Source organism: Lactuca virosa, chromosome 6 (assembly GCF_052849685.1).
Source record: "Lactuca virosa cultivar CGN04683 chromosome 6, Lactuca_virosa_CGN04683_v6, whole genome shotgun sequence".
In the NCBI taxonomy this organism is placed as follows: domain Eukaryota; kingdom Viridiplantae; phylum Streptophyta; class Magnoliopsida; order Asterales; family Asteraceae; genus Lactuca; species Lactuca virosa.
In genome coordinates this window covers 35,903,567-35,920,998 of record NC_136431.1, presented here as the reverse complement: position 1 = coordinate 35,920,998, position 17,432 = coordinate 35,903,567, and the positions used below count along the sequence as shown (strand labels likewise).

Here is a 17,432-nt window from a genome sequence, read left to right as displayed (position 1 = left end):
ACACCTAAATTGCATGCAACAGTTAGACCGATAGGTCTGGGGTGACAAATGTCATAACATTTCCGACGCCTGAAGAACGTCGTTTTAGGCAACCTTGGTCATAGTATGGTTATAATAAACTCACATAAAGTATTAACAAACATTGGAAATTACGGGAACTTCATTAAAATTTAACGAGTTTATGTCGATTTAAACTTGCATTGTTTTACTATAAATATGACAAATTACTTGTACATTTCGGTCTTTGGGTTTTAAGACTACATTTACACATTAAGGAAAATATTGGATTTTTCTAACACAAATACTACTTTTACAAACGAAAAGCTTATGAACTCACCAACCTTTGTGTTGACACTTTTTCAAACAACTTGTATTCTCAGGAAATCATTAAACAGGTAATCAAGTGCTTTTGAGGATGGGACGCTAAGGCGTCTACTATTTCATATTTTATCAACATATTGTAATTGATTCGTAAACATGTAATTCATACAATGATGTAATTTTTTTTTCAATTATATATATGTTGGTTGTGTTTGCTTGAATTACTATTACAATTGCTGTTATGATACTATACATGAAGTCCTCCACCCCCGGACGTTTCCGCCATCCTTGGTTTGGGGGTGTGACAGATTGGTATCAGAGCGCAGTTTATAGTGAATTAAGTATATCAAACCACATAAGATATACAAACTATAAACACAATTGGGACTAATAGTCTCTGATTTGTGCATTTTCAAATAAATATACTTTTAGAAAATAAATGATTTTTTTTTATTAAAAGTATAAATACATGCATACATGCTCATATAGTGTCATAACTAGAAGAACATAAAATAAAAGAAGAGGAGTTGTACATTATGGGTATGCCTTGGTATATGTAAATCAAGTCTGGGAAGGATATAGCCTGATCAACTATATCTGTCCGGGAATTGACTTGCATATACCGGGGGATGGTCAGGATGGACAACAAATCTAACAAACCTAATAACAGACTACAAAGGATACTTTAAGGACTCAAAACTAAACATTTACAAATACTATAGGAGTATTTTGTGTTACTATAATAAATTATCTGATAATTAAATAGGTCTTTATTTATAAATTAATAGCTGCTAAGTGGATGCGCTAAGGTCATATGTAACTAAGATGCTATAGACTTAGAATTTATGTATCTTTGTTTCACTTCCTGTCCTTGTTTGGTTGTGGTCTTGGAGTTAGGGTCATCTATTCGAAGGACTATTATATCTTAATCACATATGACTGGTATGCACTTTGCAACTAATTAAGTAACCGATAAAGATCATTTTAAAATATAATATATTAATTATGTCCCGACTAAATTAGTATGCACTTTGCAACTTATGACAGAACCATGCCGCCAAGAAGAAGACCAAGACCTTCCAGCAACACAGCAACACCTCCTCCGCCGCCGCCTCCACAGTTTGATCCCGCGATGTTCCAGGCTGCAGTAACAGCAGCCGTAGCGGCCGCAATGTCGCAGATAGGGACCAACGGAGCTGGTGGTTCGGGATCGGGAGCTACACACTCTAACCACGGAGACAGTACGTAGCGTGCAAAAGAGTGTTCATACAAAGACTTCACAAATGGCAAACCCGACAACTTCAATGGAAGCGGGGGAGTCATCGCGTTGATGCAATGGTTTGAAAAGACCGAAGTAGTCTTTCAGGTGTGCTCTTGCCCCGAAGCGAGCAAAGTTAAGTTCGCAGCCTTCACCTTCACCGGCCGGGCCCTTACTTGGTGGAACTGCCGGATTAAGTCACTTACTCTCGAAGTGGCTAGCTCCATAACCTGGGCAGAACTAAAAACGTTGATGATGAAGGAGTACTGCCCGAGAGGTGAAATTCAAAAGCTGGAACAAGAACTTTGGAACCTCAGGATGACGGGCTCTGACCTTGAAACCTACACCACCCGATTCAATGAATTGGCTCTCCTCTGCCCAACAATGGTTACTCCGGAGGAGAAAAAGGTGGAGCGATACCTTTGGGGACTGTCTCTCCACGTGCAAAGTAGTGTCCTGGCTTCAAGGCCAACTACTTTTGACAGTGCCAGGGAGCTGGCACAACAACTTGTTGACCACCGAGCCGGTCATAATACTACAACCACCACCACTGATAAATCAAAAGGAGGAAACAACAAAAGGAAGTTCTGGAACGAAAAGAAGAGCCAACCAGCACAGGACCCCGCTAAGAAGCAACAAATTGTTGCTGTCCATGCTGCCACTAATACTGCCACTACTGCTACCACTCCAGCACCACCGAAGCCATATGCGGGAAAACTACCTAAGTGCAACAAGTGCAACTTTCACCACAATGGTGCTTGTAGGGAGATGCACTGTAACAACTGCGACAGGAAGGGGCACACTGCTCGTTTCTGTAAAGCGCCGGCTCAACCAATCAACCAAGTCGCCAGTACGGGGGCAACCCGGACCTGCTACAACTGTGGAGATGCAGGTCACTTCAAAAGAGACTGCCCCAAAGCACAAGCCCCTAATGCTGGTGGAGTAGGAAGAGTCCTGGCAATAGGACATGGGGAAGTAGTCGAGGATCCCACGGTGGTTACCGGTACGTTTCTCCTAAATAACTCTTATGCATGCGTACTATTCGATAGTGGAGCGGAGAGGAGTTTCGTGAGCCACCAATATAAACAGTTACTTGAACAAAATCCCCAATCACTAAAGGATACTTATGTAGTAGAAATGGCAAATGGGAAAGTAGAACGCACTAGCGATATATACTCAGAATGTACTCTCACTCTAGGCAACCATACATTTAAAATTGACCTGATGCCGGTCACCATAAAAAGCTTCGACGTAATCATCGGGATGGATTGGTTAGTTCCTCACCGTGCCGACATTCTATGTTACGAAAGGGCCGTTCGCCTCAATCTACCAAATGACGAAACCCTTCTCATCTATGGTAACAAACCTAGTGCGAATTTACAAATCATCTCATGCATCAAAGCCCAAAAGTATCTCCGGAAGGAGTACCACGCCTTCTTAGCCCATGTAGTAGACAAGAAACAAGACGTGAAAGACATCAAAGACATCCCCGAAGTGTGTAACTTCCCGGATGTGTTCCCAGAAGATCTTCCTGGTGTACCACTCGCACGACAAGTCGATTTCAGAATTGACTTAATATCCGGAGCTACCCCCGTAGCCAGAGCTCCATACCGCCTCGCACCATCAGAAATGCAAGAGTTGTCCAGTCAGTTGAACGAGCTTTTGAGCAAAGGGTTCATCAGACCAAGCTTCTCACCTTGGGGAGCACCAGTCCTTTTTGTAAAGAAGAAGGACGGATCCTTTCGCATGTGCATCGACTATCGGAAACTAAACAAGCTCACCATCAAGAACCGATATCCTCTACCCCGAATCGATGACCTTTTCGACCAACTCCAAGGAGCAAATTTCTTCTCAAATATCGACCTAAGGTCAGGCTACCATCAGCTACGAGTTCAAGAAGAAGATATTCCCAAAACTGCATTCAGAACTCGCTATGGGCACTACGAGTTTGTGGTGATGTCCTTCGGTTTAACAAACGCACCTGCGGTATTCATGGACCTAATGAATAGAGTGTGTCGACCCTACCTAGACAAGTTTGTAATCGTATTCATAGACGATATCTTGATCTACTCGCGAAGCGAAGAAGAGCATCGCCTACATCTACGCCAAGTGCTAGAGACACTAAGAGCGGAGAAGCTTTATGCTAAGTTCTCTAAGTGTGAATTCTGGATTAGAGAAGTGGATTTCCTTGGACATGTGGTAAGTGAGAAAGGCATACATGTGGATCCCTCCAAGATCAAGGCAATCGAGAATTGGTCAGCACCCAAGACGCCAACCGAAATTCGACAGTTCCTTGGGCTTGCTGGCTACTACCGAAGATTTATACAAAACTTCTCCAAGATTGCGAAACCACTCACCACCTTGACGCAGAAAGGTGTGATATTCAAGTGGGAAAATAAACAAGAAACTGCTTTCCAAACGTTAAAACAAGCCCTATGCAGCGCACCGATCTTGTCTCTCCCAGAGGGAACCGAGGACTTCGTAGTGTACTGTGATGCTTCGAATCAAGGCCTCGGATGTGTGCTTATGCAGAGAGGGAAGGTTATCGCGTATGCATCAAGACAGCTTAAGACGCACGAGGTTAATTATACTACGCACGACCTGGAATTAGGATCAGTGGTATTCGCTTTGAAGATCTGGAGACACTACCTCTACGGCACGAAATGCACTATCTTCACTGATCACAAAAGTCTTCAGCATATCCTCAATCAGAAAGAGCTCAACATGCGACAGAGGAGATGGGTGGAGTTGCTGAATGACTACGAGTGCGAAATTCGTTATCATCCGGGCAAGGCCAATGTAGTGGCCGATGCTCTAAGCAGGAAGGAGTACTCGGGCCGCCGAGTAAAATCCTTAACAATGACAATCCATTCCCACCTGACCATACAAATCAAGGAAGCTCAACTGGAAGCTTTGAAACCAGAAAAGGTGGCAGGAGAGACATTAAGGGGAATGGATAAAAACTTAGAAGTCAAGGATAATGGAGCACGTTATATCATGAACCGGATTTGGACACCGAAGTTCGGTGGACTCCGAGATGTCGTCATGAATGAAGCACACAAGACTCGATACTCCATCCATCCCGGGTCGGATAAGATGTATCTGGACCTCAAGAAATTATACTGGTGGCCGAACATGAAAGCTGAGATTGCTACCTATGTGAGCAAGTGCTTGACTTGCGCTAAGGTCAAAACCGAATACCAGAAACCATCCGGGCTATTACAACAGCCGGATATACCTGAGTGGAAGTGGGAACGAATAACCATGGACTTCATAACGAAGCTGCCTAAGACATCGGGCGGGCTTGACACAATATGGGTAATTGTAGACAGATTGACCAAATCAGCACACTTCCTACCAATGAAAGAAACCGACAAGATGGAGAAGCTGACTAGAACGTACATCAGAGAGATTGTACGACTCCATGGTGTGCCGATATCCATTATCTCCGATAGAGATAGTAGATTTACCTCACGGTTTTGGCAGTCTCTACAAAAATCATTGGGAACTAGGCTTGACATGAGTACGGCCTACCACCCACAAACCGACGGACAGAGCGAGCGAACCATTCAAACGTTGGAAGACATGTTAAGAGCTTGTGTGATAGACTTCGGTAAAGCATGGGATACCCATCTACCGCTTATCGAATTCTCCTACAATAACAGCTATCATACTAGCATCAAAGTCGCTCCATTCGAAGCTCTTTACGGTCGCAAATGCAGATCACCCCTGTGTTGGGCTGAGGTGGGGGATACACAGCTAGCTAGAGGGCAAGTCTCTAATAGCACCCTCACTGGCCCTGAAATCATAAGGGAAACCACAGAAAAGATCGTTCAAATTCGAGAGAGACTGAAAGCGTCTCGCGATCGGCAAAAGAGTTACGTAGACAAACGACGCAAACCCTTGGAATTCCAGGTGGGTGATAGAGTACTACTAAAAGTTTCCCCTTGGAAAGGAATGATACGATTCGGCAAACGCGGGAAACTAAATCCAAGGTACATCGGGCCATTCGAAATCCTTGCTAGGATTGGGCCAGTAGCATACAAACTTCGATTACCTCAGGAACTCGACAAAGTACATCCCACATTTCACGTGTCGAACCTAAAGAAGTGTTTGTCTGATGAGACACTCGTAATACCACTCGACGAAATCAAAGTTAACGAAAATCTCCACTTCGTGGAGGAACCAGTCGAAATCATGGATCGGGAAATCAAACGAACGAAACAAAGTCGTATTCCCATCGTGAAGGTACGTTGGAACGCTAAACGAGGACCCGAATTCACCTGGGAACGCGAGGATCAGATGAAACAAAAGTATCCACATCTCTTCCCAAACTCTTGAAATCCCAGTCAAAATGAAAATTTCGGGACGAAATTCCTTCTAACGGGGGGATGATGTGACAACCGTCAAATTTCGGTCAATTCAAAGTCAACAAGTCAAACCGGTCAACTCCAATAACCCTTGTATGCTAGGGTTTACGTTATGTAATCACTATACAATTCGCTATTTTAATGAGAAATCATCATTTGGAAAGTTCATGTGTTTGATTTTCCTTAGCCTTAACAAGTGCTAAACAACGAACCAAAGCGATAAAACACTATTACACAATCATCGGGATTGTGTAAGACACTAAAACACGGTTTAATGGGGTTTACGAACCTTGCGTTGTGAAGCCGGACACTCAAATTAAGCACAAACGAAACCTCTCTAAATCGTTTTCACTCTATCTTTTTCTATTTGAAATCTCTCCCAAATCTCTCCCAAATCTCTCCCAAATCTCTCCCAAATCTCACTCAAAAGTTACTTTAACTTTTTGTAATCATTTGGGTCATCTCGACCCTTGACCGGGTCAAAAATCGCTTGAAACGGAGTAAAAACGAGTAAAATAGCTTTAAGGATCCGAAACCTAAGCTTCTGGACCGAAGCCTCGCATCCGAAGCCTCGCATCCGAGGCCTTTGATCCGAAGCGAGGGTCCGAAGGTCCGAAGGTCCGAAGCCTCGCAGACAGCTCCTTTTTACCGGTTTTTCGACTACGACTTCGTTTTAACTCCGTTTTTCATTATTTTAACGTGGGATTTTCACCCAAAACTTTATTTTATAAACTAAGGCCCCAAAATATATAAATCTCCAGGGTTTTTATAAAATATATTAAAAGAATTGGTGATTGAACTAATTATTGAGGGAATATTTGCTTTTCCTTAATTTATGGCAAAAGCAAACCACCACCACCTCACTCTATGATTAGCCATTCTTTCCCACTACCCCTTGTCTCCTTAGTGGACATTTACAGCCAATCTCCAGCTCTTCCCACGTTCTAAGAGCTGGAGGATTGATCCTCTCTCCTCATTCTCCATAAAACTCTTTCATTCTACACTTAGCAACCAAGAACACTATCCAAAATTCTCTCATCTTTTCTCTCAACTTCAAGAACTTCAAGGCTTTCTCCAGGGATTTATTTCTTCAATTAGTAAGTATCTTCATCATTCACATAATTATTAAACTCCATTCTACTCAAATCATTGATATCTTACACAAGTTCCATCTTATTCGATGTTAGATTCTCGAGTCGTCAAGACATCTTCTTAGTGTTCTTGGGTTGAACACTTCCTCTCTCTCACTTTCATCTACTGAAACCACATAAGGTGAGTTCATACCCATACATTTACATGTTTTCTTAAGTTTTAAGGGGGGGGAATACAAGTAAAATCATCAAGAACACAATTAAACTTTTCCTAACAGATTACATCAGAAAAGATGGACGTTAATCACGGACTGTTTTGGTCAAATTAAATATTTTAGTTTTCAAAACTGTTTCAGGTGCATGTAGTTCAAACTCTTAGCTTTAAAATGGCTACTTGCACATCTCCATATGATTTTTCTACAATTTATGGTGATTTTTACAAAACTGCCTGTCATTTCAGAGGCAAACCCGGACCAGTCTGTGATTATGAACATTTTCACCTCTGTTAGAGATCACTAAAAATCATGATAAAATTTAAGAACAAACTAGACTCATATTCCAAACTCTCAAAATTTGCGGATTTGGATTTAGAGCTTTGATGATTTTTCTATAAATTTTCTAAGAACGGTAACAGAAACTGTTTTTAACGAAAAGTTGCTGTTAATTTCATTTCACCTTGTAACATGTTGAGCAAGGTGTATATCTTTATGTGATTATATGTTACTGCAATATATGACATTTTATCTTAATATTTAGACACACATCAGTTTACAACTGGATTTGGTCATATAAAATATAAAGAATAACAAGTGATTATAATCAAAGTACAATCGATACATTCAAACATTAAATAAACTATTTTGAATATAGTTTGCATACATTACCACGTACTACCCTTGGTTGATAAACTATAATAGGTATAGTTTATGATACATTACATAACACATACATTTAAAAAGGGTACATTTATACAAAGGATATTTTCATTAAGCAAGGTACGGCCATACGGTACCAAGTTTTCATAACACGTAATTCCGTTAATGACTTTGTGAGACATTTACTTCAAATTACCATTAAGTCCTGTATTGTAACCAGAGTCTCCTTGAGGGAGAGCGTGATACTTGTGTATAGATCTATATTGGGTTTGACAAACCCACACCTAAATTGCATGCAACAGTTAGACCGATAGGTCTGGGGTGACAAATGTCATAACATTTCCGACGCCTGAAGAACGTCGTTTTAGGCAACCTTGGTCATAGTATGGTTATAATAAACTCACATAAAGTATTAACAAACATTGGAAATTACGGGAACTTCATTAAAATTTAACGAGTTTATGTCGATTTAAACTTGCATTGTTTTACTATAAATATGACAAATTACTTGTACATTTCGGTCTTTGGGTTTTAAGACTACATTTACACATTAAGGAAAATATTGGATTTTTCTAACACAAATACTACTTTTACAAACGAAAAGCTTATGAACTCACCAACCTTTGTGTTGACACTTTTTCAAACAACTTGTATTCTCAGGAAATCATTAAACAGGTAATCAAGTGCTTTTGAGGATGGGACGCTAAGGCGTCTACTATTTCATATTTTATCAACATATTGTAATTGATTCGTAAACATGTAATTCATACAATGATGTAATTTTTTTTTCAATTATATATATGTTGGTTGTGTTTGCTTGAATTACTATTACAATTGCTGTTATGATACTATACATGAAGTCCTCCACCCCCGGACGTTTCCGCCATCCTTGGTTTGGGGGTGTGATAGTACTTACGTAGTAGAAGCTTGAAATGAGGTTTTTTTAGCCACCAAGAACTAGTGTGTGTTCTTGGTGTTCTTGGTGTTCTTGGTGAGAGAGAAAATCTAGAAAAAGATGAGGTTTATGAGCTAGGAACATGGATTTGCCACTAGAAGTGAGATAGAAACACAATCAAGGTGAAGAATCACTTACATTCTTGAGGATCCTTGGGCAAATTCGAAGTTTGTAGAGAGAGAGAGAGAGTAGAGAGAGAAAGCTCCTGGAGTGTGTAAAGTGAGAAATGAAGGCCACTCATCCCTTATATAGGGGTGACTTTACGGTCAAGGGGTGGGGTGGAGGGTTTACGGCCGTGAACAGGGTTTATGGTCGTAAACAGGGTTTACGGCCGTAAACTGAGTTTGCGGCCGTGAACTCCTCTCGAGGGGTCGATTGACCCGGATGCTATGCTTTGACTTAGAAAACCTCGTTTTTTTAATACGAAACTCGATCGAACTAAGTTTAGAATATTCTGTTAGACCAAAAATAATACTAACGTGAACGGAAATAAATAAAAACCCAATTTTTATTAACGGAAACTGGGTAATGATAACGGGAAAAGTTTCGGGTTGTCACATACTACTAACCAAAGCCTGCATGAAGACAAAAGAGTATGTATTAGTCATTATATATCAATTGTAATGACAGTTAGAAAAAGAAAAGTTATTTTGTGTCTTACCTAAAGTTCTTTCCAAAAAGATTCATCTTCTTAATCACCTTTGGACATATATTACATTTCCATTTACTGCATTCATCATTCATAAAGGAAAACTTGTCCATGATGTATATCCTTATCTCTTCAAGCATTGTAATCAAAGTTTTTTTCCTAGCTTCTACAATTATGGAGTTGAAACACTCTGAAATACCATTCTCCACTGCCTCACAAGCAAACCCTACACTCATGTAAGCTTTGCACCATGTTTTGGGTTCTTTTGACATTAGATACTCATATGCACTAGGGCTTATAGTCTTTATTTTTTCCATGTTTTTCAAGAAGCCACCTTCAACACAACTCATTACACAAGCCCAGAACAACTTCTTCAACTCCAATCCAGAGAAAGCTTTATTAAAATTTGCATAAATGTGTCTAGCACATTGCTTGTGCTCCACATGTGGAAAAATAACCTTAACAAATTCAAGCAAACCCTGTGAACAAACATCTTATCTTAACATTTATAACCATACTGAAATAATCAAATTGAAATACACTATTATTATAAGGGAACTTACTTTATGTTGATCAGAAATAACAACTATCTACACCAGTACCAAGGTCAATATCATCCTTCAGAAGCTCCAGAAACCAGGTCCGATTATCCTTATTTTCCACATCAACAACAACCCAAGCTATTGGGAACACCTGGTTATTAGCATCTCTACCTATGACTGTGAGTAATTCACCTTTTACCTGACCCTTTAGGAAGCACCCATCCAACCCTATTACCTTCCTACACCCTATTTTCCAGCAAACACTTAAAGATTTGAAACAGATGTAAAACCTTTTAAAATAATTCTTCTCATCTGGATTGTTAGTAACACCAACTTTGCATCTAAACCTAGGGTTTGATCTCAACAACTCTCGGGCATAATCCTAAATTTTTGCATAGTGTTCATTTAATTTACCCTCAATCAGTTCTTTTGCCCACTGTTTTTCCCTTCTAACCTTTCCTATAGATACCACACATCTATACCTTTGTTTGATGTCACTGATCATCTCCCTAAGTTTAACTTTGGGCTTATTTGCTATCTCAGTAACATAGTTTCTTCCAATCCATTCTAGGGTAACAATAGACCCAAATTTAAACACTCTAGAACAAAGATGCTCAGAATTCATTGCCTTAACTTGGAAGGTTGTATCATTGTACATTTAAGCTGCATAAAGTCTAAAAGGGCATTTATTATCTTCATGTCTCTTACCACATCTTGCAACAATTCTTCTATTGTCACTCTTTTGAAAGTATATTTGGTACCCTCCATTTACTGCATAGTTTGTCACATAGAATTTTAGTTGTGTAGGTGATTCGAACATGTCCCCTAACTTAGGTTCCATCTTATCCCACCTAACATTTGGATCATGTATTCTGTAGTTGTTCATCACTTTTTCCTCTGCCTCCTCATCGTTTTGCAAATCATTACCATGGTCCACTCGATCTCTCACCTCATCAGTCATACTTGCATTTCTGATGTTCGCATCACAAAGTAGAATGTTAAGAAAATGATCCTTACATTTATCAAGCCTTGATACAAACTCCTGTCGTGGTTCATGATCCATGTAAATCCCGTGCAGCTCAAAATCCATCTCATTTAACCCAAAAAATGGCTCGTAAATTCCAGAAAATGGGTCGTCGTAACCATCATCTAAAGAACCCATTTCTAACCCCCGCACAATCGCAACCATTATAATGAAAAGTAAGCAATTAACGAAGATGATTTCTCGTAAAAACCATGATCATACCGTAATTTCTTACCTCTTGAAAAACCGTAGCTTCAGACAACGAGAATGCTTCACAAGATGGAGTTTAACGTTTGAGTTCCTATTACCTACGTCTGAAAAAGTAGTAGCACGAGAGGGTGGTAGGGTGTGTATCTCAATGTTGACATAGTGTTAACGGAGGAGAAGGGCTTAACAAGGTTACCAGTTGCAAAGGGGGATGTAACCAGTTGGTAAAGGCGAACCGGTGAAAAACATTAAAATGAAACATGAGGGGAAAATGTTAGGCCTCTTTGGAAAAAAAATTGATTTTGGGCATAACCGGTTTTTTTATGTAAATTCGGGGGCTTTTATGACAAAAACCTAACATTATAACATAACAATCACAACTTAAAAAAAGCATAAATTAATATTTTTTAGAACATAATTACACACATTCTAAACTCAATTCAAAATATAAAAACCATAAAACATAAGCTATAAATACCAATTTTAGGCAAATATTATAACAAATAAGAAAACAAACTTTAATTCACAACTTAACAACAGTGGATTCACAACTTAATATTTTATGCAAATATTATAACAAATAAAAAAAAACATCTTGTGTGAACTATAACACCCATAAAAATCAAGCCAATTTAAAAATTTTTAAAACATTTAAAACCAATAACTATTGCAAATTTGTTTTCAAAATAGTTTGAACATCAGAGTATCCCCAGAATCAAATCCTAAAAATATAAGGAGGTGCACGATCACGCATTCGCCTTCCCGCGATCATTAGAAGTACCTGAAACATAATCAACAACTATAAGCCTGAAGCTTAGTGAGTTCCCCCAAAATACCAACGCCATACAAATATAATCATATCATATAAACAATAGCATGCATAATGAGCCTTCAGCCTGACTGGACCGCCTTGCAAGGCCTTCAACCTATTTGGACCGCTCTCCAAGCCTTCGGCACATCTAGACCGCCTCGCAGGGCCTTTAGCCTATCCGCACCGCTCGTCGGGCCTTCCGCCTGACTAGTATACCGTCCCAGGCCTGTAGTCTATTCGGTCCGCCCTAGGTATGTTGGCCTTCAACACAAAGCAGGACCGCCTCAACCCCACCCCCAAATAAAACCATCATGTGCACATAAATATCATACGCTAGCATATATATATATATATAATATATATATATATATATATATATATATATATATATATATATATATATATATATATATATCTAACAGTCAAACCGATCTAACAGATCACTAATCATGACAACATCCTATAACCAGGATACAGACCTAACCGGTCACTAATATAACATTATCCTATATACCAGGATAACAACCTAACCAGTTCACTAAGCATATCACTATCCTAAATACCAGGATGTAAATCAATAAGCATATCATGCAATAAACCCGAATAAAAATCTGAAAAGGGCCGACATTGGTGCCTTCGACCCTGTTAGTATAGTGAGGACAACTCACCTCACGAGTAGCTTGGAATGATAATGTTAACTCCTCCAATTATAGCTCCAACTCAAACACCTACATCCACACATGATCCATTTCCATAAATTCCCAAATTACTAAAATACCCTCAAAAGTCTAACTGGTCAACCCTTGGTCAAAGTCAAAGTCAACAGTCAAGGTCAACAGTCCATGTTGACCCAAATCGTCGAGTGTGACAACCCGAAATTTCTTTTCTGTACAACCATTTACTTCAATAGAATTCAGAACTGTTTCTGCTAACTTTCAAGCTTTTAGGAATCAGTTTGAGTGTTTTAAAGTTAGTACTTCAAGAGATAACTGGAGAGAGGATGCCCTAGGATTTATTGTGCAACAATAAAGTCCCAAAACTTCAAGAGTTTGGAGTTTACGGCCCAAATGGTAGTAGGGCCGTAAACCCTAATGACTATATAAGTGGCACTTAGTTAATTTTAAGTTCTTTTCACACTTTCAAGTCTAGAACCATTTCTCTCTCAAGTATCATCCAAAGTTTCTTCCAAATCTTCAAGAAAGTAAGTGTTTTCTTCCTTGTTTAGTTGATCTCTTGCTTAATCTAGTGATCTTACATGATTTCATCCGTGCAATCATTCCATTTGTGTAGATCTTCAAGTGTTCTTAGTTTCACCGAGAACACACACTAGTGTTCTTGGACTTTTAACACCCTTTCAAGCTCCTTTATTGTAAGTACTCTTACCCTAGCGTGTTATAAGGCTTGTTACACTTCTTTATCATCTAGAAAACGCAAAGAACACAAGATCAAAGGGAGTTTACGGCCGTAAACTCCCAAGACCGTAAACCCCATTTTGGTGGCCATTAGGGCTATAAACCCTATAAGATGCAAGGCGAGTGACCCAGAACCCATCCTTGAAGTGCTTAGGACCTTAAACATCAAAAAGACCATGAACCATTAGAGTTTACGGCCGTAAACACATGGAGAAATGGTCCATGGGCCGTAAACTCCCTAAAGGGGTGAAATGATGCCACAATCACTTCCTAAGGCTTAGACTTGAAGAAGGAATGCTTCATTATGACTTTTAGGACTTCAAAACACAAAATGGTGGACTTACCATGAGTTTACGGCCGTAAACTCATGGGTTTACGACCGTAAACTCCAAGGGTGATGGTCACAAAACCGTAAACTCCAAAAGAGTGTCCCCTTGAACCCTAAACTCAAATACAAGGTCCTACAACCCTTAGATGCAATCCTTAGTACTTATAACACTCGAATCAAGGTGTTTCCTAGTCCCGGAAGGTGTTTCCTTTCATATAGTTGTTTATAAACACTATATTCATGTCAATATGTGTCCTCATATGTCATTTAGGACATATTGTGTCTCAGGACTTCATTCGCGGAACTTCTAATCCTTACACGCATACCCGTTTGAATCACCCACATCAGGTGAGTTCATACCCCGTAATGAATCTTTTAACTGTTTTAACTGTTTTAAAGGGGGGGGGGGATACAAGTTGAACACAATGATAATTGTGTAAATGTTTGTTATAAACATCTTTCAAAATGTTACTTATGTCATTTATAAGTTGTCAAAACATTTCAAAACTCTTTTAAAGTTATGTTATTTGATAGTTAGACAAAACTCTGTATTTAAAGTACAAGCATAGCTTAGTATATAAATGAGTCTTTTCAATAACAGTCCAAATAGAACATTAGTAAGCTATAATAAGTATAGTTTAGGAGAATACTTTTCATTACTTCTAGTACAATGAAGTACAGAAACAAACAATACCATACAGAGAGAACACACAATTATGAGAAACAAACAGAACGTACAATATACAATACAAAACAAACAAGTTAGGTTGCTACAGCATGAGAACACATACAAGATCTAATTATACCAATGAATCACTAACTCATTGTTTTAAACAAAAGGTGATAGTTATATTGGGTATACATGATCATGTACTTTTAATGTGAATTACATGGCTTGCAAGAATTTGCAGAGGTCGTGTTTAGTTCCCCTAATCTCCTGACAGGGAGAGCGTATAGTAAGGGTTCTAGCCTTCATATTATAACCGTAATAAAACAAATACTTTTTTAGGTTATTAGTACATCCGCATGTCATTATAAACGACAACTGTGTACTTACATTTCCCATTTCTTTCATAAAGTGACAGTACCACTTGAAAGTCAAACTCAAACTATTTTCGAGTCAAGATAGTTATAAACTAGGGAAAATATACATGTTTACAATCGACTAACGGAACCGTCGAGTCTAGCACGTAACAGAAGATGCCTTGGTAGAAGGCTACGTTTAAAAGATAGGACCATAATGCTAGCCTTATGATTCCTTAGTGTATACACCATAGGATATATATATATATATATATATATATATATATATATATATATATATATATATATATACTAATAGGGTCCGACATGTAATAGGATGTGTGCTCTCCGTTTCATTTCCTGTTCCTTGTTTGGTTGTGGGCTTGGAACGAATTCACCCAATCTATTATCTATCCGATTCTATATATATGTATGCTTAGTATACATCAAGTCATCATAAGGGTACCAGGTATGGGTCAGGTTATAGGACACAGAGTCAAAGCACAGTTTTTCTAGTACAAAACATACTTTCCAAAATCAGTACTTTTGGTATACAAAACTAGAAACCTCACAGTAAAGGGTTTAATTCATTTTATTAAACCAGTACAATTTAAAGGACCTTAGGTGAGTAACTCTATAATACCTTAGTTTATACATCATGTTTATATATAAAACTAATACCCAATAGGTAGTTGGATGTGTGCTTTCCGCCTTACTTCCTGTTCCTTGTTTGGTTGTGGGCTTAGGGCAGATTCACTCAATTAACTTTCTATCCGATATTAGATTATATATATCAGTATAAACTAAGCTATTATAAAAGTAGTCATTGTGGTCACCATTTTATTTATAAGAAATAAGGGTTTTCTTAAAGAACTTTTCATTAGATACAAAGGAACCATCATGACTAACTCCATGAGTAACAAGTGAATACACCAGGGTTATATATTACGACGATCTAACAAACAATGGGATGTGTGCTATCCGCCTTAATTTCTGTTCCTCGTTTGGTTGTGAGCTTGAGGCAGATGCGCACAATCGATTGTGTGTTTACTCTGAGTCTTATATAACTTGTACCCACTTAGTACCCATAGAATGGGTTGTAGTGTCATTTTACTTAAACTTCCATCAAAGTAGGAAATATATGATTTTCTAGAGGAACAGGCGAACTTTTCAAAACAGAACTTACAACTTACACCATTTTTACATATACATTTTCAACAACACCTTACAACTTACTCACATCACTAAAATCTTATGAACTCACCAGCTTAATTGCTGATCAACTCTTTCAAATAACTTGTATTCTCAGGAGACTATTAGACAGGTGCTCGTGCTGGGGATTCAGAAGATGGAGCATTGTAGTTTCAAGTCTTGTTTTGTTATTTGTGTATGAATTCCATGTTTTGTGAACACACACATTGTAGAAAATTTCTTTCGAAATGAAATGGTTGTTCATTACTTGCTTACCATATACATATCTCATGATACTAAACATGACGTCCTCCACCCCCGAACGATTCCGCCGTTCCGGTTTTGGGGTGTGACAGATTGGTATCAGAGCATTGTTTATAGTGAACTAAGTATATCAACCGATAAAAGATATACAACTATAAATACAATGGGGCTTAAGTGCTCTGGATAATGATATATTTTTAGAGTATAACTACAAGTTATAAAAATATACCTACTTGCTTATACATGTGCATAATAGAACTAGTGTCACGAGGAGAACAGAACTAAAAGTATTTAAAGGTTGGGCACTATCGTCAACCTGAACACTTATGTAATCATAGCTAGGATCAATATAGCCTGATCAACTATATTCATTCGAGATGTGACCGACATGTGTTTGGGAATGATGTGGTGTTGCAACAATGTTAAAACTTACCTGAGCACCAGAACAAGTACATTACGTTAGAATACTATAGGAGTATTTTAGTCCATATAAATAACCATGTGATAACTTAAAAGACCCTTACAGATAGGTCTATAATCTTGCAAGGTATATTCCTAAAGTTATATATATATATATATATATATATATATATATATATATATATATATATATATATATATATATATATATATATATATATATATATATAATCAAGATCTTATAGACTTAGAATCTGTGGTCTACGCTTCGCTATCCATTCCTCTTAAGGGTGTAGTTTTGGAGTAGTATAACTTATTCGAAGGTCTATTTAATCTTCAATTATATACAAACTTGTGTACCTTATACAATTATAGGAAGACTCCGTAAGGATCACCCCATAAAAGTTACCTTAAAGCTCATAGATTCTTTAGTCACTTTCATTCTCGCACGACAAGCCCAGATAGATGTAACCACTTCCTCATAGTAGACAACAGAAGAGTCCAGGAGGAACAAGAACAATTACATGAGAAGTTTTCAAAGAGGGATCAACCGAAGTAACCAAAAACGTCTTACACGTCACACTAATAAATAATAATCTTGTTAAATGAGCGAGTGAAAACACTGCTCACATTATATGTTAAGGATTATTTTCTTACATGCAGCTAGTAACAGTTATTCAGGAAAACAGAT

The 17,432-nt window shown here is 38.3% G+C and overlaps 1 protein-coding gene across 1 annotated transcript; it reads right to left on the bottom strand.

Annotated features, from left to right (window-relative positions):
* Positions 1-9,527: 9,527 nt before the first annotated feature.
* Positions 9,528-10,719, bottom strand: LOC145121439 (uncharacterized). The gene is made up of 3 exons (XM_079057188.1): positions 10,476-10,719; positions 10,114-10,307; positions 9,528-9,998 (listed from the first exon to the last, which is right to left on the bottom strand). The coding sequence occupies exons 1-3, from the start codon at positions 10,717-10,719 to the stop codon at positions 9,528-9,530; spliced, it is 909 nt and encodes a 302-aa protein (XP_078913314.1).
* Positions 10,720-17,432: the final 6,713 nt, after the last annotated feature.

Bases quoted from the DNA above. Each gene is read 5' to 3' on its own strand.
- LOC145121439 (XM_079057188.1), bottom strand. From the start codon at position 10,719: ATGTACAATGATACAACCTTCCAAGTTAAGGCAATGAATTCTGAGCAT. The intron at 10,308-10,475 runs GTAAATTAAATG...GCTGGAAAATAG, and splicing joins GGCAAAAGAACTGATTGAGG to GGTGTAGGAAGGTAATAGGG. The intron at 9,999-10,113 runs GTAGATAGTTGT...GTTTGTTCACAG, and splicing joins ATATTGACCTTGGTACTGGT to GGTTTGCTTGAATTTGTTAA.